General features: G+C 49.7%; 2 protein-coding genes across 4 annotated transcripts; both read left to right on the top strand.

The window, feature by feature from the left end:
- The first annotated feature begins 1766 nt into the window (after positions 1–1766).
- LOC123842441 (protein S100-A8) lies at positions 1767–10671 on the top strand. 2 transcript variants are annotated; one of them, XR_010412110.1, is made up of 4 exons: positions 1767–2112; positions 4122–4292; positions 5383–5714; positions 9628–9796. XR_010412110.1 is itself a non-coding variant. In XM_064593576.1 (4 exons), exons 3-4 carry the CDS (start codon positions 10196–10198, stop codon positions 10613–10615), a joined length of 270 nt encoding a protein of 89 aa, XP_064449646.1. In that variant the 5' UTR covers positions 5359–5714; positions 9628–9800; positions 10174–10195; the 3' UTR covers positions 10616–10671. The 2 variants fall into 2 exon arrangements, 1 of the variants encoding a protein (XP_064449646.1); XM_064593576.1 differs by lacking the exons at positions 1767–2112; positions 4122–4292 and adding exons at positions 10174–10336; positions 10487–10671 and having other exon boundaries at positions 5359–5714; positions 9628–9800.
- Positions 10672–22097: 11426 nt separating this feature from the next.
- S100A12 (S100 calcium binding protein A12) lies at positions 22098–23944 on the top strand. 2 transcript variants are annotated; one of them, XM_064593512.1, is made up of 3 exons: positions 22098–22186; positions 23139–23285; positions 23687–23944. In XM_064593512.1, exons 2-3 carry the CDS (start codon positions 23148–23150, stop codon positions 23825–23827), a joined length of 279 nt encoding a protein of 92 aa, XP_064449582.1. In that variant the 5' UTR covers positions 22098–22186; positions 23139–23147; the 3' UTR covers positions 23828–23944. The 2 variants fall into 2 exon arrangements, with proteins under 2 accessions (XP_064449582.1, XP_045731974.1); XM_045876018.2 differs by lacking the exon at positions 22098–22186 and adding an exon at positions 22505–22598.
- The last annotated feature ends 937 nt before the right edge of the window (positions 23945–24881 follow it).

Below are 24881 nucleotides of genomic sequence, written 5' to 3'. Positions count from 1 at the left end.
ACTCACATTCCCTAACGAGGTCCTGGCCCAGTGTGGGGACTCCAGAAATATTTGTTGGATGAATAAATGTGCTTCGTGACTGTAGAGTCCGGGGACTCAGTCATTGAGGGAGGACATTGGAGGATGATGTATTCACTTTGTGTGTCTGACCCCACCCAGGCCCTGGAGCTGGGAGGATGAACTCTGAGGTAGAGAGACGGACAGTGTGACCTCCTGTGGTTCTGAGATGCTTCAGATCAGGCTCCGAGGGAAGGTGGGTCCCTGAAACCGGTTGAGTTAATTGTAGGAAGTAAGTGTCATGTGATATCATCTCAGGAATGCAATTAAGCCTCGGTCGTGCTGCTGGAGAACCTGTGAAGAGTCACGACACTGGCTGCCATAATTAGAAGCACCAAGGATGAGGGCGCCTGGGTGGCTCAGTCGGTTAAGCGACTGCCTTCGGCTCAGGTCATGATCCTGGAGTCCCGGGATCGAGTCCCGCATCGGGCTGCCTGCTCGGCGGGGAGTCTGCTTCTCCCTCTGACCCTCCTCCCTCTCGTGCTCTCTGTCTCTCATTCTCTCTCTCGCAAATAAATAAAATTAAAAAAAAAAAAAAAAAGAAGCACCAAGGATGGGCAGGATGTAGGACCTGGTGGCTGGGCCCCTGCTTGCACCAAGGCCTCCTGCCTGCGCGCTGGGGAATCTGTAGGACAAACCACAGGCCAGCACTGTGGATTCGGAGCAACCTTGTCCCAACAGCACAGATCAGCACTTCTTCTGAGTGGTGCGGCCTCTCCCAGGGGAGGGGCTGAGATGGGCTGAGGTGGGTGGACAGTGCTGAGTCTGTGCAGGTCCGAGAAAGCAAAGATGGGCAGCTTACCTGTTTTGGAGAATGTGTGCGGTGCATGGATGTCCCAATATGGTACCTGTGGTCCCCCAATTGTTTGAATCTAGCTCCAGGTGGATCAGTTGTGTGATTTTAGGAAATTTACTTAACCCTTCTGGATTTCATTTCTTCCTCAGGAAAATGGGAGTAATGACGCCTACCTCATAAGGTCACTATGAAGCCAGTGCTTGGCTGGCTCCCTAAGGGTCAGAACCAGCAGATGCTATGATCCTTACCTGCACAGAATCTGGAGGGGACTGCTGAGCTGACAGGGTAACCCTGCCTCCCGAAGACAGGGATCTCATCTCTGCAGGGTGTGGGCAGGAGGAGGTGGGAGCATCAGTACTTCGTCTGTGTGCACAGCACCAGGCTTGGTGCCGTGGGGTTACCACAGGAGCCTGGAGGTACCACTGCTTACCCCAGTGCCGGCCAACGCAGCTCAGGGCTGAAAGGACTCTGTGAATGGCAAGTACACTGCTTTCGAGGGTCATGCAGCAAGGCAGTGGTCAGAACAAAGCTGGGCAGCCTGGTGTTGTCTGTACATTCAGCTGAGGAAGGAAAATAACAACACTTGAGCAGGGCTGGGGTTTCTGGGTGGTGCAATTATTTTAATATTTCATTTGTGGTATGAAGTAGTCTAGTAGTAGGGATCTTGACTTCTCAAGGGTTTAAACATATTTCCACTGGAAAGCGCCGTCTTGCACCAAGGAGTCTGGATTCTTTTCATTCTTGGTTTCTGGTGACTCTTAAGTTGGGAGTAGGGTCTAGGGGCAGAGAGCACAGCTCCTGTCCTCAGGAAGCCCATGGTCTCAGGGAAGGGACAGAGCCCTGTCTGAGGGCTCACAGCAAAGCTTCTTGCAGGGCAGGGACTCTGAGCCATGTTTGCAAGGGGTCAGAGGGAATGCAGGGAGGGGACCTGAGACAAGGTGCAGGAAGGTGGGCAGAACGAGACGGCAGAAGATTCTCGGAGGAAGCACCCATCTGCTGTGGGCAGGCCTAGCCAAGGTGCTGCTCTCCCCTCAGCTTCACCACTGTCCCCAGGTACTCCAGTGATACATCTCCAGAGTTGCTTCCTGTCCTGGCCAGGGCCCAGCCGCCATGACACACACGCCAGTGGAGGAATCCCTCTTCCAAATCATCTACTGCTACCATGAGTACGCAGCCCGGGAGGGGGATGTGGAGACCCTGTCCCTGGAGGAGTTGAAGGCTCTGCTTATGGATAACGTACCTGCTTCATGGAGAGCCTGGTGTGTGGGGTCTGGGGTCAGGTGGGGATGAAGTATAGGGTGGGTTGTGGGGTTGGAAGCAAGTGGTGAGGGTGTAGGTATGGGGAGCTATCTCCCAAGAGAATTCCTACTTAGGTGAGGAGGGTGAGGGAGTTGGGAGGGCAGGGTGTGGGGCAGAGGGAGGGTGGATCTGGCCCAGCTTTATTTCTCCTTCTTCCTTCTCCTGAAACTCCCTGCTGGGCCCCACTGCAGCCCAAACGTAGCTAATCTGGAGACTTAGTCTTGACTCCAACCTGTTTATTCCTCTGCTCATCCTGTTTCCTGAGAGAATAGGTCCTAAGTCTTCCCTCTGCCCGCAGCCCCATTCAGTCAGCGATCCTGCCCCAAACCTGCCCTTTTAGCCCCAGGCCCCTTCTCCCAGGGACTAGTACAAACCTCGGTGTCACTGTGCCTGGGTGAGGACAGTTTGGGCAGAAGCCGGGGGGCGGGGGCGATGGTGGTGGTAGGAAAGGTAGTGTCCCCTTCTAGTTGCTGTCTGAAGGGCTAACAGAGGCTCTTGGACTGGCCTGGGAGCTCAGAAACCCTCTCAGGCCTGCGCATCTTCTCCATTATCAAGCCCTATAATTCCCAGGCGCCTTGGGGACTGCGAGGCTGGCAGGAATGTCTGGGGTGCTGCCCTCTGCCCTCAGTGCCATGCCTGAGGGGTCTCTGCACTGTCATCTCCAGAATATTTCAGGCCCGTGCCCTGACTGGAGGCCCCCGCCTTCCAGAAGGAGCACCGCCTCCTTCACTTTGTATGTTCCCTTACTTATCTTTGGGAAACATCAGAGGAGAGTCTTGTCCTCAGTTTAGTGGAGTGTCATTGTGAGGGTCACAGAGGGGACTGGGGTGACTTTCTTTCTGGGGCCAACTACCTATACCGTGGGGCTGGGCAAGGACGGCCAGACCATGCCACTTGGGGCTCGCAGCCCTGCCTGGGGAACAGGGCCCTCAGGGACAGACAGATAGCAGCCTGGGTCAGGGGGGCTGAGCTGAGGTGAGCCAGAGAGAGCCTGCCCACGCAGGAAGCCCCAGGGTCTCAGATCAACCAGTTTTTGCGGAGGAGATAAGATTAGGTGAATTAGATGGTGGTGGGCGGTGTGGGGAAACAGATGGTGCAAACCTGCCCACGGGGACGGGGGCCACCCTCCAGGCCCCCAGCTGCTGACGGATGCAGCAACTTCCTTCCCTGGAGGCTTTCCGAGGACTCCGCTCTGGGTCCCCACACCCACCAGCCAGATGCTGCCGAAACCAGCTCTGAGGCCCTGTCTGGGGCTCCTGCCATGACCCCACCTGCGCTTTCTCCTGCCTGGGCTGCATGCTGACCCTTGCCTGCCTTCTGGCTGTCCCTTCCTCCTCAAGTGCTTTTGTTCCTCCCCTATAGCATCCTCGGTCTTCAGCCCTCCAGGCCACCTGATCTGGGACGTACTGGACAGCCCAGGCCCATGACTTTGTCTTTTCCCTCATTCTGCACTTTCTGCAGGTGACACAGGCTTGGTGTCATAAACAATTCCTGGGCAGATGCCATGGCATGCAGACACCTGATCCCATGCAGACATTGGGGGCAGGTGGGCTGTGCCCTGGGGAGCTCGCCGTGTGAAGGAAGGGGCACAGCCTTCCATCCCAAAGCCGCTGGGCCGGGCTGTTGCTGCTGGGCAGCTCCCAGGGCGGCTGGGAAGACAGGCTTAAGCAGCCACCAATGGTGGACAGATGCGTCCGGAGGCACCAGGCCACTCAGCACTGCTCAGCAACTGGCCGAGCAGCGGGCCAGTGGTGCCCAGGCTGCACAGTCCGCCCAAACAGCCCCAGGTCTGGCTGGCAGAGGCGCCTGCCCCATCTCCCCCTCGGAGCCTGATTCTGTCCCGTACGGTGTCCTGGCCTCTGCCCGAGGGAGCGGCTGTGTCCTGCAAGGTGGTGGAGGCACGGCCATTGGCTGTGGGGCTGTGGGGCTGGGGGCCTGGGCAGGCGATTGACCCCCTGCCCCTCCTCAGGGTCGGAAGGAGCCCTGCTACATCTCGGAGCTGTTCAGGGCTGCAGACAAGAACCGGGACAACCAGATCTGCTTCGACGAGTTCCTGCTCATCCGGGGCCGGCTGCTGAGGGACTACCCAGCCGGCACAGCCTGCACCAGATGGAGATGCGCGGGCAGCCTCCGGCTTCAGGTGCCCGCCTGGGCGCAGGGCTCTGCCCCGCTTGTCGGCCTAGCCAGCATGTGCACGCACCTTTGCACATGCGTGTGCAAGGCACAGTTGAGAGGGAAGAGAATAAAGCAATCCCACAAATGTGCTGGGAATTCCTTGTTCGTGCTTCTGGGTATCTGCTGTGGGTCCACAGAGGAGGTTTGCTGCTCCCTTGGGGATCATCCATTCCAGCCCCTGTCTGAGGGGGGAGACACAGCCCCCGGCGTCCAGGAGCCCCAGTCTGAGGGGGGAGTCTCTTCTCTCGGGGAACTGGCTCTCTGACACGGAAGACCGGTGATGCTCTGAGCACTCATGCTCTGCACATACATGATGGGACAGGGGACAAGAGGCAGGAGGGCAAATGCATACTGGACAAGGACCCACTTTGAGGGTCTCCTTGCTCTGGGGGAGAGCCAAGGAATCAGCGTACAAAGTGTACAAAGGAGAAGTGGCTTGGGCCTGAGAAGGTGTCAGGGCAGGACCGGGAGGATGATGTGGGTAATTGGCATAGGGTGGCTGGCATCAGGGCCGGTCTGAGAACAAAGATTGTGAGGTGGATTTTGCACATGCTGAGTCAGAGACAGGGACTAGGGCAAAGGGCAACACTGCAGCCTGTATGGTGAAGAGGGATGAGTGGAACCTAGGCTACTGTCAATCAGGGAAGGCTTCCTGGAGGAGAGAAGGGTTGGGTCTGGGTTTTACTAATAAAGGCTGATGTGGGCATTACTCCACTTGGAGCTATTGTGACTCACCATCCAAGTCCTCCTGTGGTCTCTGACCCCTCCCAGCAGGGACCTGCCCTTGCCCATCTCTGTGTTTATTTCTCTCTCTCTCCCTGGGAGCCCAGGAATCTGATGCAGAATCTCTCTGGGTCAGTCTTCTCTGCCTTTAGACCCTGGTAGGGTCTATCTTGGTGGGTTTCTTCTCAGAGGATGGTCTGGGGATCCATGTCCTGAGCGTATTGTGATAGCAATGAGGAGTTTTCCAAGAACTGTGGGCAATCATCATTGTCCCTATGCCGATGACTGGTGGGGGTGTCATTTACGGGACTTGGTTTTGTTCTCTCCCCCAGCTAGATCTGTGTGCCACAGGAGGGGCGGTGCCTTTGTTTCTGACCAGTCAAGCTCTGTAGCTCGGTGTTGCCCCCAGTGCTCCCTGGGCCTGGCCTCCCACTGGCACCCCTTGCACATTTGCCAATCTACCAGTGCTGACGCTCAGGACTCAGCTGGGCCCCAGCTGCCTCCCTCTGGACCTTCCTGCATGCTCCCTGGGGTCTGCACTGCCCTTCGGAGGTGCATGTCCTGCTGCACCTGTGGATTGCGCCCCGTATATAGGAATCCGATTCCCGAGTCTGTGCTGCCTCCTGTGGGCCTCTTAGTCACGACCAGAGGCATGGATGGGCAGGTAAGGCAGGCTACTTACTTCCGCCAGGCCCAGGGGAAGATTCTTCCTGCTTTTCTTACCTGACTGCTGGGTTCTACAGACCTTTGAGTGCTAAGGGGACGGTTCAGCCTAGATCTCCTGCCCTTTCCCGGGGTGGGGGCAGGGGTTTCTACACCGACTCTGCCGCTGTGTCTTCATTTCCTCAGCCTTGGGCACAGGCTTGGTTGGGCTATTGGGACACATACCCAGGACTAAACTCTTTCCTGTAAGTAGGAACAGGTTCCTCTTCCCCTGGGTTGCGCTGTGTCCGTTGGTCTGATTACAGGCTCTGCCTTTTCTCCTGATGTGTTTACCCAATTCTTGACACCTTCTTCTGCTAGGTCACTCAGCCTGGCTCCTGCTCTCCCTGAAGCCCCAGGCTGTTGGTCCATGGGGAGCGTCTCTGGGGCAACTTTCAGGGTCTCCCTGATCAGCAAGTTCCACTGATAAGCACATGATGCTGGGAGGAGCTCATGGCTTATGTCTACCTTGGGTCTTTCCCACTGGACCTGGGGCCTGGTTTTCTTAATTTCTGGATAAAGAAAGTTGCCTCCACTGGGACTGTTCTCAGGGTACTGACTTCAAGGGAGGCATCTCTCTCTCTCTCTCTTTTTAAAAGATTTTATTTATTTATTTGTCAGAGAGAGAGAGAACAATCAGGGGGAGCTGCAGGCAGAAGGAGAAGCAGGCTCCCCGCTGAGCAAGGAGCCTGATGTGGGACTCCACCCCAGGACCCTGGGATCATGACCTGAGCCAAAGGCAGACGCTTAACCGACTAAGTGACTCAGGCGTCCCAAGGGAGGCATCTCTTGAAGGGTCAGGGGTCTGGGATGACATCATCTGCATCAACCTCATCCTCACCCCCATTGAGACAGGTCAGCATGAGCCCCATCCCAGGCTCATGAACTAATCCTAAGGATAGTCTCAGAAAAGCCACTTTGCTGTGTCTCTCTGTGGGCCTCAGTTCCTCATCTGTAAAATGGGGATGATAATTGTACCTACCTCATAGGCTGCAGTGAGTATTAAGTAAGATTGACGTAGGTCCAGCACTTGCACCAGTTCCTGGCACATGGCGGAAGCCCAGTCAATGTTATTTTGTTATTACTTGTTCCTATTACTGATTGTTGTTGCTGTTACTGTGTCTACCAGGCACTGTGCCGGGTCCCGGGGAGGCAGAGATGGAAGGTCCAGTCTGGGTGCTCGAGGGCTCAGTCCGGCTGGACGGGCAGGCACGGGCAGGCCAGTTGTCAGGGTGCACGCTCACCCAGCGCTCACTCGCTCACTCACTCTGCACTGCCCTAAGTACTTCACGTAGTCCTTGTGTAAACTTTTTATTAAAGTATAATGCATATTAAGAAAAGGTCACAAATCATAAATATTTTTCATCTATTATTAATCCTTACCATAACATACAAGGTAGATTCTATTTATCTTTTTGGGTGGAAGCACTCAAAAAGTTTTAAATTTTTAATTGTGGCAAAATACATATAACATAAAATTTACTAAGTGTTCAGTTGTGTTAAGTACATTCACATTGTTGTGCAACTAATCTCCAGAACTCTTTTCATCTTGTAACTGAAACCCTAACCCAATAAACACTAACTCTCCATTATCCCTCCCCCAGACCCTGACACCCACCATTCTCCTTTCTGTCTCTACGAATTTGACTACCTTAGGGACCCCATGTAAATAGAATCAAATAATATTTGTCTTTTTGTGACTGGGCTATTTCATATAACATGATGTCCTCAAGGTTCATCTGTGTTGTAGCAGGTGTCAGAGTTTCCTTCCTTTTTATTTAAAAAAATTTTTTTAAAAGATTTTATTTATTTATTTGACAGAGAGAGAGAGAGATAGCGAGAGCAGGAACACAAGCTGGGGGAGTGGGAGAGGGAGAAGCTGGCTTCCCACCAAGCAGGGAGCCCAATGTGGGGCTCGATTCCAGGACCCTGGGACCATTACCCGAGCTGAAGGCAGACGCTTAATGACTGAGCCACCCAGGCACCCCTCTTTCCATTTTAAAGGCTGATAATATTCCATTATGTGAATATACCCCCTTTTATTTATTCATTCATACTTGGACGGACACTTGGGTTGTTTTTACATTTCAGCTACTATGAATAATGCTGCTGTGAACATGGATGTACAAATATCTATTTGAGACCCTGCTTTCAATTATTTTGGATATAGACCCAGAAGTGGAATTACTGGATCATATAGTAATTCAGTTACTGACTGTTTGAGGAGTCACCACACTGTTTTCCACAGCAGCTGCACCATTTTGCATTCCCACCAACAGTGTACAAGGGTCCCAATTTCTGCACATCCCCACCAACACTTGTTATTCTGTTTTTGTTGATAGTAGCCAATCTCCTGAGTCTGAGGTGATATCTCATTGTGGTTTTGATTTGACTTCCTAAATGATTAGTGATGTGGAGCATCTTTTCATGTGCTTATTTGTGTATCCTCTTTGGAGAAATGTCTGAGTCCTTTGCCCATTTTTCAATTGGGGTAATTTTGTGGTTGAGTTATAGGAGTTCTTTATATATTCTGGATACTAACCCCTTATCAGATGTCTGATTTGCAAATATCTTCTCCCATTCTGTGGGTTGCAGGTAGACTGTTTTAATCTCTTTTTGATAATTGAGGTAACTAAGGCACAGAGAGGGTAACTGGCCCAAAGGCACACAGCTATAAATTTAATGATATAATGAAGCCCAAAGGGCTATGGAAACATGCAGGAGAGGGAAGCTAATCCCATCTGCTTCCCCCAGGAGGCGATGATGGCCTATGTCCTGGAGAGGCAGAGGGTAAATACCCGTTGAATGCAGGAAGGAAGTAGAGAGGAGAGTTTTCTCAGCAGAGTCATGTTCTTGTCAGGTCATGTTCTGGCTCATGACGCTCTGGGCCCTGACACTTGTGCACTGGGAAACTCTGGGTGAACTGCTTCACCTTCCTGGGCGTCAGCTTCCCTGTCTGCAGACTGGGTGGGTTCTGTGCACTGCCTTCCTGATAGGCATGTTCTGAGGCTCTCTGTGCTTTGTTACGAGAGATGCACCACAAATCTTGAGCACTGGAAGCCAGTTAATCTGAGTGGCATCTTGTTGGAGGAGGGGGTACTTGTTTCTCCTGAAATCCTGGGGGAATTGGCCACCTCCTCTTCTTCCCTTGGGCACAGAGCACTTCTGACTTCTCCAAAGGACCCCTTCTCCCCCAGCTGACCCCCACAGAGCTGGGTTCCTCTCCAGCCCAGGCTTCTGGGGTCAGAAGCATACGATCACCCCAGGGACGGCTTAAGGGTCCCTGCCATGTTTATGCAGCAACTCAGTGCCTCCTGCATGCACGGGGACCCCAAGCCAGCCTCCGTGTCCCAGGGCACAGTGCACCCCTAGCTTCCAGAGCAAGAGAGCTGGGAAGGGGTGTGGGCGGAGAGGGCCTGATACAGCAGCACACGTCCCACAGAGTCCAACCACGCACAAACAACAGCAATCGTAGAAATAGTCCTGCTTTCTCTACTAAAATCCAGCAGCTAAGACAAGTCTTCTTAGCCTTTGAGGGGTCTTTGGACCCTTCCAAGAATCTGATGAAAGCCATGCAGAAATGGGCTTCTTTACACAAACACTCAAAATGATGCTTTCAACTCCAGCTCCACTTCAGAGATGCACAGACAGGCTTCAGTTCATGGGATTAGCAGCAGCAACAGTGAGGAGGACTCAAGAGCGGGCATCCTGGTTAGCCAAGCCAGATGATGCCAGTGACTCACCAAAGCAGTCTTCATGGTGGCCACCTCCTGGTTTCTCCTGCTGGGCAGGAAACCTACTGCCCGGCAAATGCCTTCCTCCTTCCACTTTTCCTACGCCCCCAAGCTCCCATCAAAAATTTTCATTCTGTGCAGGGATTGCCCCATTCACCTGGTTGGGAAACCAGAAGCTGTGGCAACTCCGGAAGGGAGGAGCTATCTCTGCATGGCCCATGGCCCTGGCAGCTGGCCAAAACCTGGCTTGCTATAAAAGGGAGCCGACACTGAGCCCTGCATGTCTTCTGTCAACTCTGTTTCAGGGAGACCTGGTAAGTAAGACTGCCTCAGCCTGTCCCATGCTTTGGGGATGGGCTCCCACTGGGAGGGCCGGAGGTGGAGCAGAGAGGGGAGAGAAAGCTCAGGGAGGTCTGGAGCAAAATCCAGAGCTCCTGGAGGAAGTCAGCGAGGGCACAGTTGGCTGAGGGCACAGGGAGAGTTGGCAGGCCCTGTGTGTGTGTGGACCCTCTCCCTCCCACACCCCTTCCCATCATAGCCACAGCCACGCACTGGGTTTAGTTCTTTGAATGGTGCAGGCCAGGACAAAGCCGTTATTTTGGGTAATGAGCATCCTTTCAGTCTTCACTCTGCTGGGGGCAGAGGCACCATCCTTATGCTGGGATTCCCATGTGCTCTATGTTCCAGGTGGGGCAGATCCTTGGGCACCATGCTGACGGAACTGGAGAGTGCCATGAACTCCCTCATTGACGTTTACCACAAGTACTCCCTGGAGAAGGGGAATTACCATGCCCTCTATAGGGATGACTTGAAGAAATTGTTAGAGACAGAGTGTCCTCAGTACATGAAGGTGAGGAGGGGCTGGGTGCGGTTGGCATTCTCTGCTTGGCTGATGAAGCCCTGGGTCCCTGGTCTCCCACGTTACCCTGTGTAGACAGCCATGCCTTGGCTCTTGCCGAGGTCTTTTACACTCTGGCTTCTTTCTCCTTCATCTTAACAGAAAAAGGATGCCGATACCTGGTTCAAAGAGTTGGATATCAATAGTGATGGTGCAATTAACTTCGAGGAGTTCCTCATACTCGTGATAAAGGCTGGCGTGGACGCCCACAAAGAAATCCACAAAGAGTAGCAGAGCCCTGGGCCCTGGGGCTGTCCCTGCAGAATAATAAAGTAGTTGATACCTCAGGCCTCTCTTGCTGTCTTGCCTTTATCTTGTGGAATGATGTTCCCAGGGGGTGGAGGGAGGGCTGGAAAACCCAAAGAAATGAAAACAAACCTCCATTGTCCTCGCTTTCTACTCACAACCCTTCAGTGCTTAACACTCATCGGGTTTCCTCCCCACCTTCTCCTCAAACTAGTCGTCTTTTCCAGTCCCATCATCCGGAGGCATTTGTTCTGGGACTCCAGGGTTCTAAAAAGTCCATGAGGCTGATGATTTTCCTACTTGTTACCAAATGAGTGATACGGGAGCAGGGTGATGTAGGGAAAACTCATGTTGCTTTCTTTCTTTCTTTCTTTCTTCTTCTTTTTTTTTAAATTTTATTTATTTATTTTAGAGAGAGAGAGAGCACGCAGGGGGGATGAGCAGAGGGACAGGAAGAAAGACTTATGCAGACTCCAAGTGCTGAGTGTGGAGCCTGACGTGGGGCTTGATCTCATGACCTTGAGATCATGATCTGAATCAAAACCAAGAGTTGGACGCTTAACTGACTGAGCCACCCAGGTGCCCCTCACATTGGTTTCTAAATTAAATTTTAGTTTAGAGCAAAATGTCTTAGATGTGACTTTTAGGAACTTAGGGAGATAACCAAGTAGACGTGTGTGTGAGGGAGGGAGATGGAATCTGTATGTGGTGCGGCTGTAGGTGGGTAACCAGAGTCCTACATTAAGTAACACTAACAGCCCCCCTGATCCCACAGTTGTAATTTCTCCTCAGAGATTTCGGAAGCTTTCCTTCTCGCTCTGCTTTCAACCTCCCAATGTGATGAAATAATAAAGGAATAGGCAAATAGGCCAATGTATTCCTAAAACTCAAGTCATGGAATAGGGCACTCAAATGCTACCCTGGGTGGTGAACCCTCTGTTTGTCAGTGAATATCTACAATAACCTCCTGATTGTCACTCTGGATTTTCCAAGGGTCTGGTAAAATGGGAAGGCCAGCAATGAATGGGCGCTTCTCACCAGAGTCCAACCCCAAGCTGAGCTTCCAGGCTGTGCCTTGGGAAATTTTCTGTTGTGCCCACTCAGGTGATGGGGCAGTGGTGCTAGTGATGGAGATGGGGGTAGGGAGCTGTCAGCAGAATCTGTAAACCAGAGTTCTTGGACTATTGTGCATCTCTGAAGTGGAGCTGGAGTTGAAAGCATCATTTTGAGTGTTTGTGTAAAGAAGCCCATTTCTGCATGGCTTTCATCAGATTCTTGGAAGGGTCCAAAGACCCCTCAAAGGCTAAGAAGACTTGTCTTAGCTGCTGGATTTTAGTAGAGAAAGCAGGACTATTTCTACGATTGCTGTTGTTTGTGCGTGGTTGGACTCTGTGGGACGTGTGCTGCTGTATCAGGCCCTCTCCGCCCACACCCCTTCCCAGCTCTCTTGCTCTGGAAGCTAGGGGTGCACTGTGCCCTGGGACACGGAGGCTGGCTTGGGGTCCCCGTGCATGCAGGAGGCACTGAGTTGCTGCATAAACATGGCAGGGACCCTTAAGCCGTCCCTGGGGTGATTGTATGCTTCTGACCCCAGAAGCCTGGGCTGGAGAGGAACCCAGCTCTGTGGGGGTCAGCTGGGGGAGAAGGGGTCCTTTGGAGAAGTCAGAAGTGCTCTGTGCCCAAGGGAAGAAGAGGAGGTGGCCAATTCCCGCAGGATTTGGATGCTTAACTGAGAGAAACAAGTACCCCCTCCTCCAACAAGATGCCACTCAGATTAACTGGCTACCAGTGCTCAAGATTACTTACTGCAGATCATTGGGCTTTTGGTTTGTAGTAGACTTTAATCATATAACAGTGCAAACAAGTAGGAAAAGGTAACAGCTTAAACCCTTATCCATCAACCAAAGTTTTAGTTACTAGTCAGTTTTATTATCAGCTAACATATTGGTGAAAATGTTTGGCAGCCAGCAGAGAATTAAGATTGGGGCCTAAGGAACACTGTGTACTGTTGGTGGGAATGCAAATTGGTGCAGCCTCTGTGGAAAACAGTATGGAGGTTCCTCTAAAATTAAAAATAATACCTTATGATCCAGTAATTCCACTACTGAGTAGTTATCCAAAGACAACTAAAATGCTAATTCAGAAAGATATATGCACCCCTATGTTTACTACAGCATTATTTATAATAGCCAAGATATGGGAGCAGCCCAAGTGTCCATTGATAGATGAATGGATAAAGAAGATGTGGTATATATATACAATGGAGTATTACTCAGCCATAAAAAGCAACGAGATCTTGCCATTTGCAACAACATGGATGGACCTAGTGGGTATTATGCTAAGTGAAATAAGTCAGACACAGACAAATACCATCTGATTTCACTTACATGTAGAGTCTAAAAAACAAAACAAATGAACAAACAAACAAAAAGCAGAAACAGACCCATAAATACAAAGGACAAAATGACTGTTGCCAGAGAGGAATGGGGCTGGGTGGATGGGCAGAATGCGTAAAGGGGGGTGGGAGATACAGGCTTCTAGTTACGGAATAAATAAGTCATCAGAATAAAAGGCACAGCATAGGGAATATAGTCAATGGTACTGTAATAGCATCATATGGTGACAAATGGTAGCCTCACTTCTTTTTTTTAAAAGATTTTATTTATTTATTTTTTAAAGATTTTATTTATTTATTTGAGAGAGAGAATGAGACAGAGAGAGCATGAGAAGGGGGAGGGTCAGAGGGAGAAGCAGACTCCCCGCTGAGCAGGGAGCCCAATGCGAGGCTCAATCCCGGAACTCCAGGATCGTGACCTGAGCCAAAGGCAGACGCTTCACCGACTGAGCCACCCAGGTGCCCCAAGGTAGCTACACTCCTGAGCACAACATAACATATAGAGATGTCAGATCTCTATGTTGTACATGTGAAACTAATGTAACATTGTGTGTCAGCTATACTTCAATAAAAATTTAATTAATTAAAAATTTTAAAAGATTGGGACCTAGAATGGGATGGGGAAATCTATCCTCAAACATGGAGATGGGCTTCTGCTGGGCAAGTGGAAAGCTCAGGGTCAAGGTTCCCTCCTCCTCAGTTTTCCTGAGGATAGCTTTATCCATCCCCTAGAGCAAGTGCTTCTATCTTGTTGGGAGTGTGAACACACTCTCTCATTGCAGAAAGGGAGATGATGCTGGTTCTGAGGGGTACTTCAAAGGTGAGCTCTTGGCCCACATGTGGCCCAGGCTAAAGAAGATGGGAAGGGTTTACAGGTTCATCAAGCTGTACCCCAGGCCTCACTCAGCATTTAGGAAATGTAATGGGAGAGTGCTCAAAAGGGGAGAGCAATCCAGTCTGTCTCTCGGTTATCCACAGTGATGGGGTGGTGGTGGTGTGCACGTGAGTGTCTGAGTCAGGGTGGAGGCAACACATCCCAGTGCCTTTGATTCTCCTTGAAAATGCACTTTTGGACTTGCGGTTAATGGGTTCTTTGGGCAGAGATTTAACATTATTAATTGTTTGCCTTTAGTTGAAAACCCAATGAATCTGCTTTCTCTGAGCCAGCTTGGAGAGACCATGGAGAAGCTGGCCCAGGGAGTTTCACCATAAGCGATGGGCCACTGGTTGTGAAGAATCACGTTGACACGGGACTGTCAACGGTTGATACTCAAATTCATGGCTGGGCAGGGGAGGTGGCTCAGCTGGCGCTGGCATCCTGGAGAAAGAGGTGGAGATGAGGGAGGTAGTCCTTGGAGGCTTGTAACTTACAGACTATGCCCATTATGGGAACCACTGGGCAGAGTCAGACAGGGTTTGTAGCCCAGAGCAAGGTGATTTGGTTTCCTGCTTCCCCAGCTACAAAAGAAGAACAAGGCAGTGGGAAGTTGAGAAATAAGTTGTTTAGCAGGAAACCTCATGCAATGTTTGAGTCCACCCAGGAGACCTTGGCTCACCAGTTGAGGCAGGTCCGGCTGCTGAGATTTCCGGGGCTGTAAGGATGACCTGTCTGAATCTGCTTCTCCACCCAGGTTCTCCATCCAAGTCTCCTGACTTTAGCCAAGTTCCTCATGTTTGTGACAAAAGTCCTAAAGTGAATGGAGAGGATCTGGAATTGGGCAGTTTGTATCTAGCATCTGAACAAAAGAGCTTATTCCAATGGAAGAGACTTCCCCATGCATCTCTCCACTTGGGAGCCACAACCACTCGGGTTGGGTCCAGATACCAGCCTATTCTCTGGCCCCCTGACCTGGAGAATGCAGCCTAAATTCAAACTGGCTGAAGAGGGCAGGGAAAGATACCAACACTTACTGGGTTGCTGCTGGGTGTCAGTATGAAAGGAAAAAAATCATCTCGAACTCAGAAAAAGAAAAAATGGTGGTTGCCTACATCTTTGATCTCATGCTAGAGTCTGTCTGAATAGAAGCAAGTCCTTGTGACTAATTATTCTTCCATCAGCTGACACTTTTGGGAAATGTAACATGGTTGACACAGTGTATTTGATTGACTAGTCAGAATGGATACAACTTGGGGCGCCTGGGTAGCTCAGTCGTTAAGCGTCTGCCTTCGGCTCAGGTCATGATCTCAGGGTCCTGAGATTGAGCCCCGCATCGGGCTCCCTGCTCCGTGGGAGGCCTGCTTCTCCCTCTCCACTCCCCCTGCTTGTGTTCCCTCTCTCGCTGTGTCTCTTTCTGTCAAATAAATAAAAATCTTTAAAAAAAAAAAAAAGAATGGATACAGCTTGATGTGACGATAGGATTTCATAGCCTCGTAGAGATGTGAAACCTCTAACTGTCATGGTGTTTTCACCCTGTTGGAAGTTGAGTCTTACATCTCACTTAAGAGTTTGACTTAGGCATTCCTTTCCTGACTGTATATATCCTTGAATACTCTTCAAATCAGCTTTCAAAAATCTTTGCTGATTCTCTCATTAATGAAATTAAAACAAGAATTTTAACATGTGCCCACTATATTTGTTGATAATTTTGCTTTTTAGCACTAGACTTTATGATAGTTTATCTTATTCATTTCTCATTACAACCTTATGAGAGAGGTAATTACTATTTCCATTTTACATATGAGGAGATTCAGAGAAGTTAAAAACCTTGACAGAATTTATTAATCTGGCAAGTGGCAGAGCTAGGGTTAGATCCCTGGCTGTCTCCAGAAGGGAAACCCTGGTTAAGACCCCAAAATGCTCTCTTCTAATGGGTTTCTATCCTGAGTGTGCACAGGGCAGCCCTTCCTCTGTGATTTCTGGCGTTTTTGTCCTCATCTGCTGCAGGGTCTCTGCCATCCAGGGTGAGGAGCAAGGCACAGCAGGTGCTAGAACGAGCTTCTCACTTGGGCCCCTCTCCTCTGTCCAGGACATCACCAGGCATGCCTCAGAGCCTGAAGTACTGTGGGTGTTTTTTTTTTCCTGGTGTGAGCAATCCTGCAGACATCAGTAGAACAAGAGGATTAGCATCTTGACTTCCCTAAGCTCTTAGGGGCTGTCCCAGTGACAATTCTCCCTTCTTCCTGAGGTGGGGAGCCTTCCTTCCAGTCTTAAGAGCTGTGGAAATTCCCATGTGAATAATTCTCTGATTTGCAAAATTGAGGTCTGAACTGGCTGTTCAGGTTAGGGCGTAGACCTTCAGTAACTCTTTCCAATGATCTGTAGCCATCCTTCTTTCAGTGGCCAGGAACCTTCTCCTCTTCCTCATGAACAGGCCTAGTTTACAGCTGAAAGCATGGAGCTACCCTGTAGCCAAAGCCCATATGGAGGCTCCTCATCAACCTAGCCCCAGGAAAGCCTCCATCCAGTTCAGCTTCCTCAGCATCGTGTTTTGCTAGAGCAAAATAACTGACCAAAATAGTAGGCTCTGGGTTCCTTTTCTACTTTGGTCCTGGAACCCTCCATGATAAAGTGTATCTATTAAGACCAAATCATTAATATCATACTTAATGGAAAAACATTAGACATTTCTCTTTAAAGACAGGCAGAAGACAGGATCCCCCTGGTACCACTTCTACTGAGTAATTGTACCGGAGGCCCTAGCCAGTGTTATAAGACAAGAAAACATAAATGAGAAGTCATGTGCACTCTGGAGGCACTGGCTACATGAAGTAAATGAAACCCTTGCAGAGCACTCCCATTTCTGCATTTCATTGCCTCCTCCATTTCTCTTTCTGAATAACTGCTACTCTGCAGAATCTTTAGGTGTGTGCCCCAGCCAAGTTGGACTTAGTTCTTCCCTGAGACTATCAGCATCACTACTGGAAACACACTCACTGGCTGGTATGTTTTAGTTTTCTCTGCAGGTTCCATAGCCTTTTCCCCAGCCTGCATCTGGAACTCCCAGGCTAGACGCAGGATAGATGGTGCTATACTCTAGTACTCTGGAGACATTGCTACTCTTGAGTCGCCTCCTCTAGGAAAAGGTTCAGAAATTTAGAAATTCAATCTGAGATTGGGACCTCAAAGTTAATTTCTGATGCACTTCCCTTTTCCGCTATCTGCCCTGGGTTGCACAGAGAATTAACTTTTGAATAAATTCAAAAAACACTTTGCTTGCCTCCTTCTTTTTCCTTGAGTATTTTGCCAACCATTCTGTGCTGTCCAAGGGCTTGATTCAAAAAGAAAGAAAGAAAGAAAGAAAGAAAGAAAGAAAGAAAGAAAGAAAGAAAGAAAGAAAGAAAGAAAAGAAAAGGGTGGGGGACCCCCAGGAACCCTACAGGGGAACCTGAGTGAGGAGCAGATTTCCTGCCATCATCTGCAGGGCAGTAATTACTTGTACTGACACAAAACCCCCAACATCTGCTCTGTCTGGGCTCCCGCTCAGTCTGGTGGAGTCTCTGATGGGCCTGGCTGGCCCAGAGGATGGACAGCTCCTGGTACAGGCTCTGAGCCAGTGGTACGGGATTCACACACAGTGCAAGTCTTCACCCACATCGTCTCATCCACAGGGTCATGGACTTCCCCAGTTCTGGGGCTCCTGCAGGCTGGGAAGGGACGGCGCTTGATCCCTGCTGAGGGATCCTTCTTTTTTCTTCTCCTTGTTCTCTGCAGTAGGATGCAACCTGGGGGAAGGGAGAACTCTACTGACTTCCTTTTGGATGGCCATGGGAGACGTGTCTGGCCGCCTCTCCCTTGACCTGAGTTTTTATCACCTTCCCCTAGTATTTCTGCAGCTGTGGGCAGGAGGAAGCCCTCGTATTAACTAAGTTGAATCCTTGTGGGAGGGGGAGTTCCACACTCCCATCTCCTATGCACATGAGCCTTAGTCTCTGGAATGCTAAGGGCAGATTCACAGAATGGGCTCAGGGCACCAGAAAATGGCCACGTTCTCCACAGGGAAAGTGAAAGGGTGGTCATTTTATTTTTTCAAGGCCCTTAGAGGTTGTCTCATAAATAGTGCCTTCTCAGACCTTCAGAGCTTTAGAAGTTCTTACTGGATTGATGTTCCGAGTGGACCTCAAGCCCCAGCTTGGTGTCCTGGCCTGTACAGGGCCCTTAGCTGCTTTCTCAAGTGAACTGTGTCCCTCTGTCTTTTCCTTCTTGCAATGGACCAAAGCCTTCTCCTGCCCTTCTGGAATTAGCCCTCAGTGCTGTGAAGGGTTGGGAAGGGTTGGCTCCCCCATGACTGGGCCTGGTCCAGTCTCCCTTGTGCTCCATCGGGCTTTCTGCACATGAAGCCCTTGAAGATCCTGCAGGGTGTCTCATGACCTCCTTCATTTCTCTGTTTCTCTGATGTCTGCCAGTCTTAGAAATTTCAGCCTAGTTGCCAATTCTGTATGGACAGCCTGATACTGGGGCAGTAATGTTAAGAACAACACTGTTTGGGCACCTCACCGGCCCCACCCCTTGTCCCGGGGGTTTGCTCAGAGTCACAGGGTGTCTTCATTCCTGGCACCCCCACCCACCACACCCAGGCACTGTGGGCCAGCCCCTCCTCCAGGAAGAGATTTCGCATCTTAAAAAATTCGGTCTAAGGTGCCGGCGGTAAAAAGTCACTCTTGAAGCATTTCTGATCACTCTGCTACTTCCTCTGGGCCCTCAGAGAATGAACTTATGGAGCAAACGAGACTTCTTTAGTTTCCTTCTCTGCTCTCTGGAATGTTTTGCCAGCCACCAGGCGCTTGTCCGGGAGACTAAAAGCATCCTGTGGCGTCACGGGTGTTTGTGTTTTATTTTGGTTTATAATGAACTTAGGTGCTTCATGTAGTCTTTCGTATGTTTCAAAATGATATGCAATGTAGTAGCGAAGGGAGGGAAAGAAAACCAAATAAAAGCAAGCCTCCCGCAGTCCTTGTGGGGAGCTGGTGCTATCGTTGTTCAATGGGTGTCAAGTTACAGTTACCGAAGATGGAGAAGCTCTAGGTATCTGCTGGCCTGTAGTTAACAACATGGTATTGTGTCCTCGAACATTTCTTAAGAGGGTAGATCTAATGGTAAGTGTTCTTACCTCAGAAACAAAAAATAAGACAAAGGAACACAAGAAAACTTGCAGGTGATGGATGTGTCTATCACCTTGACTATGGTCACGGTGTCATGGGTGTGTGCACATGTTCGAACTCATCAAATTCTACACGTTAAATACGTGCAGTTTTGGGATATCAATTATACTTCAGTAAAGGTGTAGAATAATAGAGTTAATTTCACCTGAAAAAGAAAAAAGAAAGGCAGCATGGACCTTGGACAGACGCCCCCACCTGATTTCCTACCAGGACCACAGCTTTGTCCCAACGTCAGCCATTTAATTCTGGAGGAGCAAGTAGCCCGTGATGCTGAGTATACTGGATGGGTTTCCAAAATACAGCTGTGACATCATTCAACCCTTCAGGATAAAAATACCATCACATGTATTCTTTTCCCCTTCAGTTGTCTAGTTTCTCCTCTTGTGGCTTCCCCTACCCTTGAAATGTCCAAACACCCCAGGGGCACCCTTGCTCCATTGTTGGGACCCGTTCTGCTTCTACATGCCAAGGGGGCAAGGAGCTGGGGTCTCACTCAGTTGTTCCCCTAGAGCAGTGCTTCTCGTGGCTCTAAGGTGTGGCTGCTGAAGCCCGGCCATGCAATTTTAGGGTTGAACTTAGCCCACTGCTGCAGGGGCGTACTGCATGGGTAGCCTGGGTCCAGGTCCAGGCCTCAGTGGTGCCCTTGTGGGGCCCTGGGGCTCTGTTCCTTTCAGTTCATGTTGTCATGGTAAATGGGCTAACACGAAGCATCCAGGGGAGTCTGTATTTTGGTGGCCTTGTTAACCTCTCTTCCTCCTTTGGTGCTTTGCTTGTGGTCATCCTTGTCTAATCTGAAACCCCTTTCAAACTGCCAATTTCGGGGATTATGATGGGAAAATGGGGAAAGGTATAGAGGAATTGGTGTCTCACTTCCTGAAAACCCTGGGATCCTTTTTGAAAATTGACCCAGTGATTAGCTTTGCATCTCAGAACCACTTAGGGAGAGGTCTCCCTCCCCTTAGCCTCCTTCCCCCGTAGACTTAAAAAATCTTCTGTAAGTTGACACTCTGCTTGCCAAAACTAGGATAAAGATGGAAACTTATTTGTTCAAACAAACAAAAACACTAATTTGAAAAGATACATGCACCCCTGTATTTATTGCAAATAGTATTATTTACAATAGACAAGACATGGGAGCAGCATACGTTTCCAGTGACAGGTGAATGGATCAGTAAGATGTGGTATATATTTACAATGAATATTATTCAGCCATGGAAAAGAATGAAATTTTGCCATTTGTGACAACAAGGATGGGCCTAGAGGGTCTTATGCTAAAGGCAATAAGTCAGTCTGAGAAGGATAAATACCATAAGATTTCACTTGTATGTGGAATCTAAAAAACAAAACAAATGAACAAACAAACAAAAATAGAAACAGTCTCATAAATACAGAGAACAAAGTGGTGTTACCAGAGGGGAGGGGGTGGGGGGATGGGTGAACTAGGTGTCGGGAAATATGAGGTACAGACTTCCAGTTATAGAATAAGTGAGTCATGGGAATGAAAAGTACAGCATAGGGAATAGAGTCAATAATATTGTAGTATGCTGTATGGTCATAGGTGGTAACCACTCTTACTGTGGTGAACACTGAGTAACGTAGAGAATTGCAGGATCACTGTGTTGTATGCCTGAAACGAATGTGTTGTATGACAACTACAATTCAATTAAAATTTAAAATTTGCCAAACTCCCACCCCTGACGTCCAGTAGACAACTGTGCAAAAGATAGGAGACAAATCCCTGAAGTAGAAATGTAAGGAAAAATGTTATCATATAATAAAAATAATTTCAAATTAAAAACGAAGAACGAGCAACAGCTCTGCCTCCCTGGTGCTCTTGTCCCGGTCCTACCAGGGAGCCTGCTCTCTCTCTGACGCCCCCCAGGGCGAGCTCGGGGAGGGCTGGGCTGCTTCCCCTGGGCCTGCCCAGCCAGCGGCTAGCGGGGACAAAGGCAAGGGAAGTGTTCGTCACGTTCCCTTTGTTGCTCACCATCGCTCAGAGGCTCGAGACCGTGCAAGGCTCTCTCCCCATCTCCAGGGATGGACCCCTTTAGACCCAGAGTCTCCCACCCTTTGAAGCAGTGGCACTCCCCCTTACCCCCTTCTCTCCCTGCCTGTGCGGGGGTTCATTTCCCTCTCAGAGATGGTAGCTGGACAGAAAGTGCCTCACGAGGGCCCTCACGAGGGCAGGACACTCCTCATTACTGTCCACTCAGAGCCAAGGTCTGGGCTGACTCGGGCTCTAACCCAGCTTGGTGGCTGCCATCCTGCCCCTTCCGGTTACCCTGCTCCGGCTTGAGCCCTGGGTGTGCCTCTTCCCACTTCTTGGGTGTGACTAGAAGAATCATTTAGGTTGTCATGAGTACTTCCTTGGATAACTTTATTTTATTTTTCTTTTAGCCCTCGCAGAAATTATAAAAAGGTGTTTTACATGGGGAAACTGGACTCTTTTTGGTGATGCTCCTGAAACTAATATGGGTAATTCTAAATTTTGATATAATTTCAATTTGGTGTTATTTAATTTGATAATTCCAAACTTAGAGAAAAATTGTAAGTATTTTATTTTATTTTTTTTTAAAGATTTTATTTATTTGACTGAGAGATAGAGAGAGCACAAGTAGGCAGAGTGGCAGGCAGAGGCAGAGGGAGAAGCAGACTCCCCACTGAGCAGGGAGCCCAATGTGGGACTCGATCCCAGGACCCTCGGATCATGACCTAAGCCGAAGGCAGATGCTTAACGACTCAGCCACCCAGGCGCCCCTGTGCTCACTTTTTAAAACACAGAGACTTAAGTTTTTTAGAACAGTTTTTGATTTATGGAGAAGTTGAGAAGACACTGTAGACAGCTCCCAAATACCTGCATACAATTTCCCCATGATTAGTATCTTATATTAATATGATACATTTTTTACAACTGATGAACCTTTCTTGATACATCATTATGAACTCAGTGCCCTTTCTCTGTTCCAGGAATACATGTCCACTTTGATGGTTTTTATTATCATTATCGTTTTAGTTGTAATAGACACTCAGCAAACGCCTCTCCCCAGTCCTTCCTTTTCCAGGTAGGTGCCATCCGGATGGCAAAACCTATTCTAGGGTTCCTGTTACTAGGGTTTCCTAGTAAAAGGCCACAGTTTAGCTCAGGGGACAGAGGTAAACCTGAAGGCTAGGTCCTGCCCCAGAGCTGAGGGCCCCTTGGGTGGGGTGGTGGGATTGGGGGTCTGTGTCAGGCTGATCAGGGCTGGCGTGTGCCATGGGAGCAATCTGGGGGGCTCACATTGCAGTCAAAGCCACAGTTTGAAGTTTCTGTTGAGCAACAAACCATTGTCTAGCAATTGCTTCACGATGAATCAGAGATTTCTTCACTTGAGGCTGAAGGTGAAGCCTGGAGCGCATTATAAAAACCTCCCTGGCTCAGTACTCCTCACCAGTACACGCTTCTTGCTACATTTCCACTCTCCTGCACACTGAAGGGTAAGTGTCCTGTCCTTGGCTATGGGAGGTGCACAGGGTAGCGACTGCAGGCTGTTGGAAGCCACAACCTTCTGCTTACCAGAGCACCTCCGGACTGACTGCATTTTGGACTCCAGGAGACCAGCCCTTGCAGTGTTAGGTAGACCCAGTCTCAGGATAGAGGGGTGGTGAAGGTGGAAGGGGCTGGTGACTGTCTGTAGGAGACCTGTGGCCAAAGTGCCATCACCTGGCGAAAGGGAACAGCCTGGCAAGCCACCAAACCCTTCCTGGGTGTGCTTGAGTGAACAGCACCCTCTGAATTATACTCCCTAGGAGATGGGGGGACATGGAACACTCTGGCAATGGGGGCTGATTCTTTTAGGCTTTAAACAGCATTACATGCCCCCCTCCCCCACAGCCTATCTACAAATGACACATTCACCACAGATCAGAACAGAGAGAATGCAAAGCAGATGTGGGGGAAGTCATCCCTTGTGAGGAGAGAGGGGAATGGGGGCGGGTGGGAGAGGAACTGCCCCAGACCTCCCGTGTCTCCTGAAGGTTGAGAAGATGACTAAGCTGGAGGACCATCTGGAGGGGATCATCAATGTCTTCCACCAGTACTCAGTCCGAGTGGGGCATTATGACAAACTTTCCAAGGGTGAGATGAAGCAGCTGATTATAAGGGAACTTCCAAACACCCTCAAGGTAGGTGATGCCCCTAGCATCCAAACTCGCCCACTGAAGGGCTGGGCTGGGGTTGGCCCAAGGATGCTCTCTTGAGCTGTTGGACGGGGGGTCTGCCTCCCTCTCTCCATACCTCACTCTGGCACCTCAGGCTCTGTTCACCTCTCTCTCTGGGATTACTCCCTCACCTGTGGGGATCAATGAGCTACAGAGACCTTCCAGGTCGAGACTTGTGTAGCTCTAGGGTAGCTCACGACAGCTGCTTCCCTCTGTCTTCTGTTTTGTCACGTTGGATTCTCCAACACGGTTTTGGTGAATGAGCCAATGTCCCTGGGCCTCCCTGAGCTGAGCTCTGACGGATGAGAGGGCTGGAGAAAGGGGAGGAAGCATCTGAACTCACTGTCTCTGATGTCCCCTTCTAGAACACCAAAGATCAAGCTACCATTGACAAAACATTCCAAGAACTGGATGCTAATAAAGATGGACAGGTCGACTTTGGAGAATTTGTATCTCTCATAGTCAGTGTGCTTGTGACTGCCCATGAAAATATCCACAAAGAATAGGAAGCTCTGGGGGGCTTTTCTCAAGCAAAGTCCCCAAGAAGACCTCTCCTTGTAATCACTGAAGCCCAGCTCTGCACACTGGAAGTGAGAGTTAATAAATGTGTTCTTGAAAAGTTCTTAATAGTGTGCACTTTCTTTCTTTCCATGTCCACGGTCCCCAAACTGGAGCATACCTCACCCATGCAATTCTGACAGACCTCATGTAGAGCCTTGGGACCCCCCCCTTATCTGTTTGTCCATTTGTTCACCTACTATTAAATGTCCACTGTTTGGCTCCTTTATTCATACATTAAACTAATATTGACTGAACATCTGTGATAGCCAGAGACCAAAAACACAAAACCCTGTCCACCTGGGGCTTGTGTTCTACTGGGGAGGGACAGCAAACAAACAGACAAACAAATAAGAGCACATCCTATGATACAAGGGTAGGCAATGATAAGTGGTATGAAGAAAGCTAAAGAGGGAAGTAACGTTGGGGTGGAAGGGAAAGGAGAGGCACACGGGCTTAGTATGATGCTGGAAGAATGCATTTGAGCAGAAATCCAAGAGAGGAAGGAGAACAGCTTGCAGATATCTGGGCCAAGAGCTCTGGGCAGAGAGAGGCCAAGGCCCTGAGGTGGGCACACACGTGACCTGCTCAAAAAAAACAGCACAAAAGGCAACGTGCAGGAACCGAGGTGGGGAGGGGCAGGTGGTGTGCACCTCTGGGAAGCAGGGAGCAGGGGTTCACAGACCTTGGGGCAGACTTTGGATTTTAAGTGTGCTAAAGACCCACTGGGTGGATTCGAGCAAGGGAGCGAGATGATTTCATTTATGTTTCAAAAGGATCACTCTGGCTGCCTTTGTGGAGAAGAAATTGTAGAGGGCAGACCCCAGAGTGCAAGCAAGGAGAACAGTGAGGAGGGATCAAGCGGTTGGACACAAAGGACGGTCAGAACCACAGGACCGAGAGACTGGACCTGTTCTCTGCAGCATCTTGCCATCAATCTCCTGCACACCACTCTGAGTTCTGGTCTCTTGCCATTCCGGAACATTCTCCGATTTCCTTGTG

This window comes from Mirounga angustirostris, unplaced genomic scaffold (genome assembly GCF_029215605.1).
Source record: "Mirounga angustirostris isolate CCGP_5_RB_7025 unplaced genomic scaffold, mMirAng1.0.hap1 SCAF_6, whole genome shotgun sequence".
Lineage (NCBI taxonomy): Eukaryota > Metazoa > Chordata > Mammalia > Carnivora > Phocidae > Mirounga > Mirounga angustirostris.
This window is presented reverse-complemented; position numbering and strand designations above follow the sequence as displayed.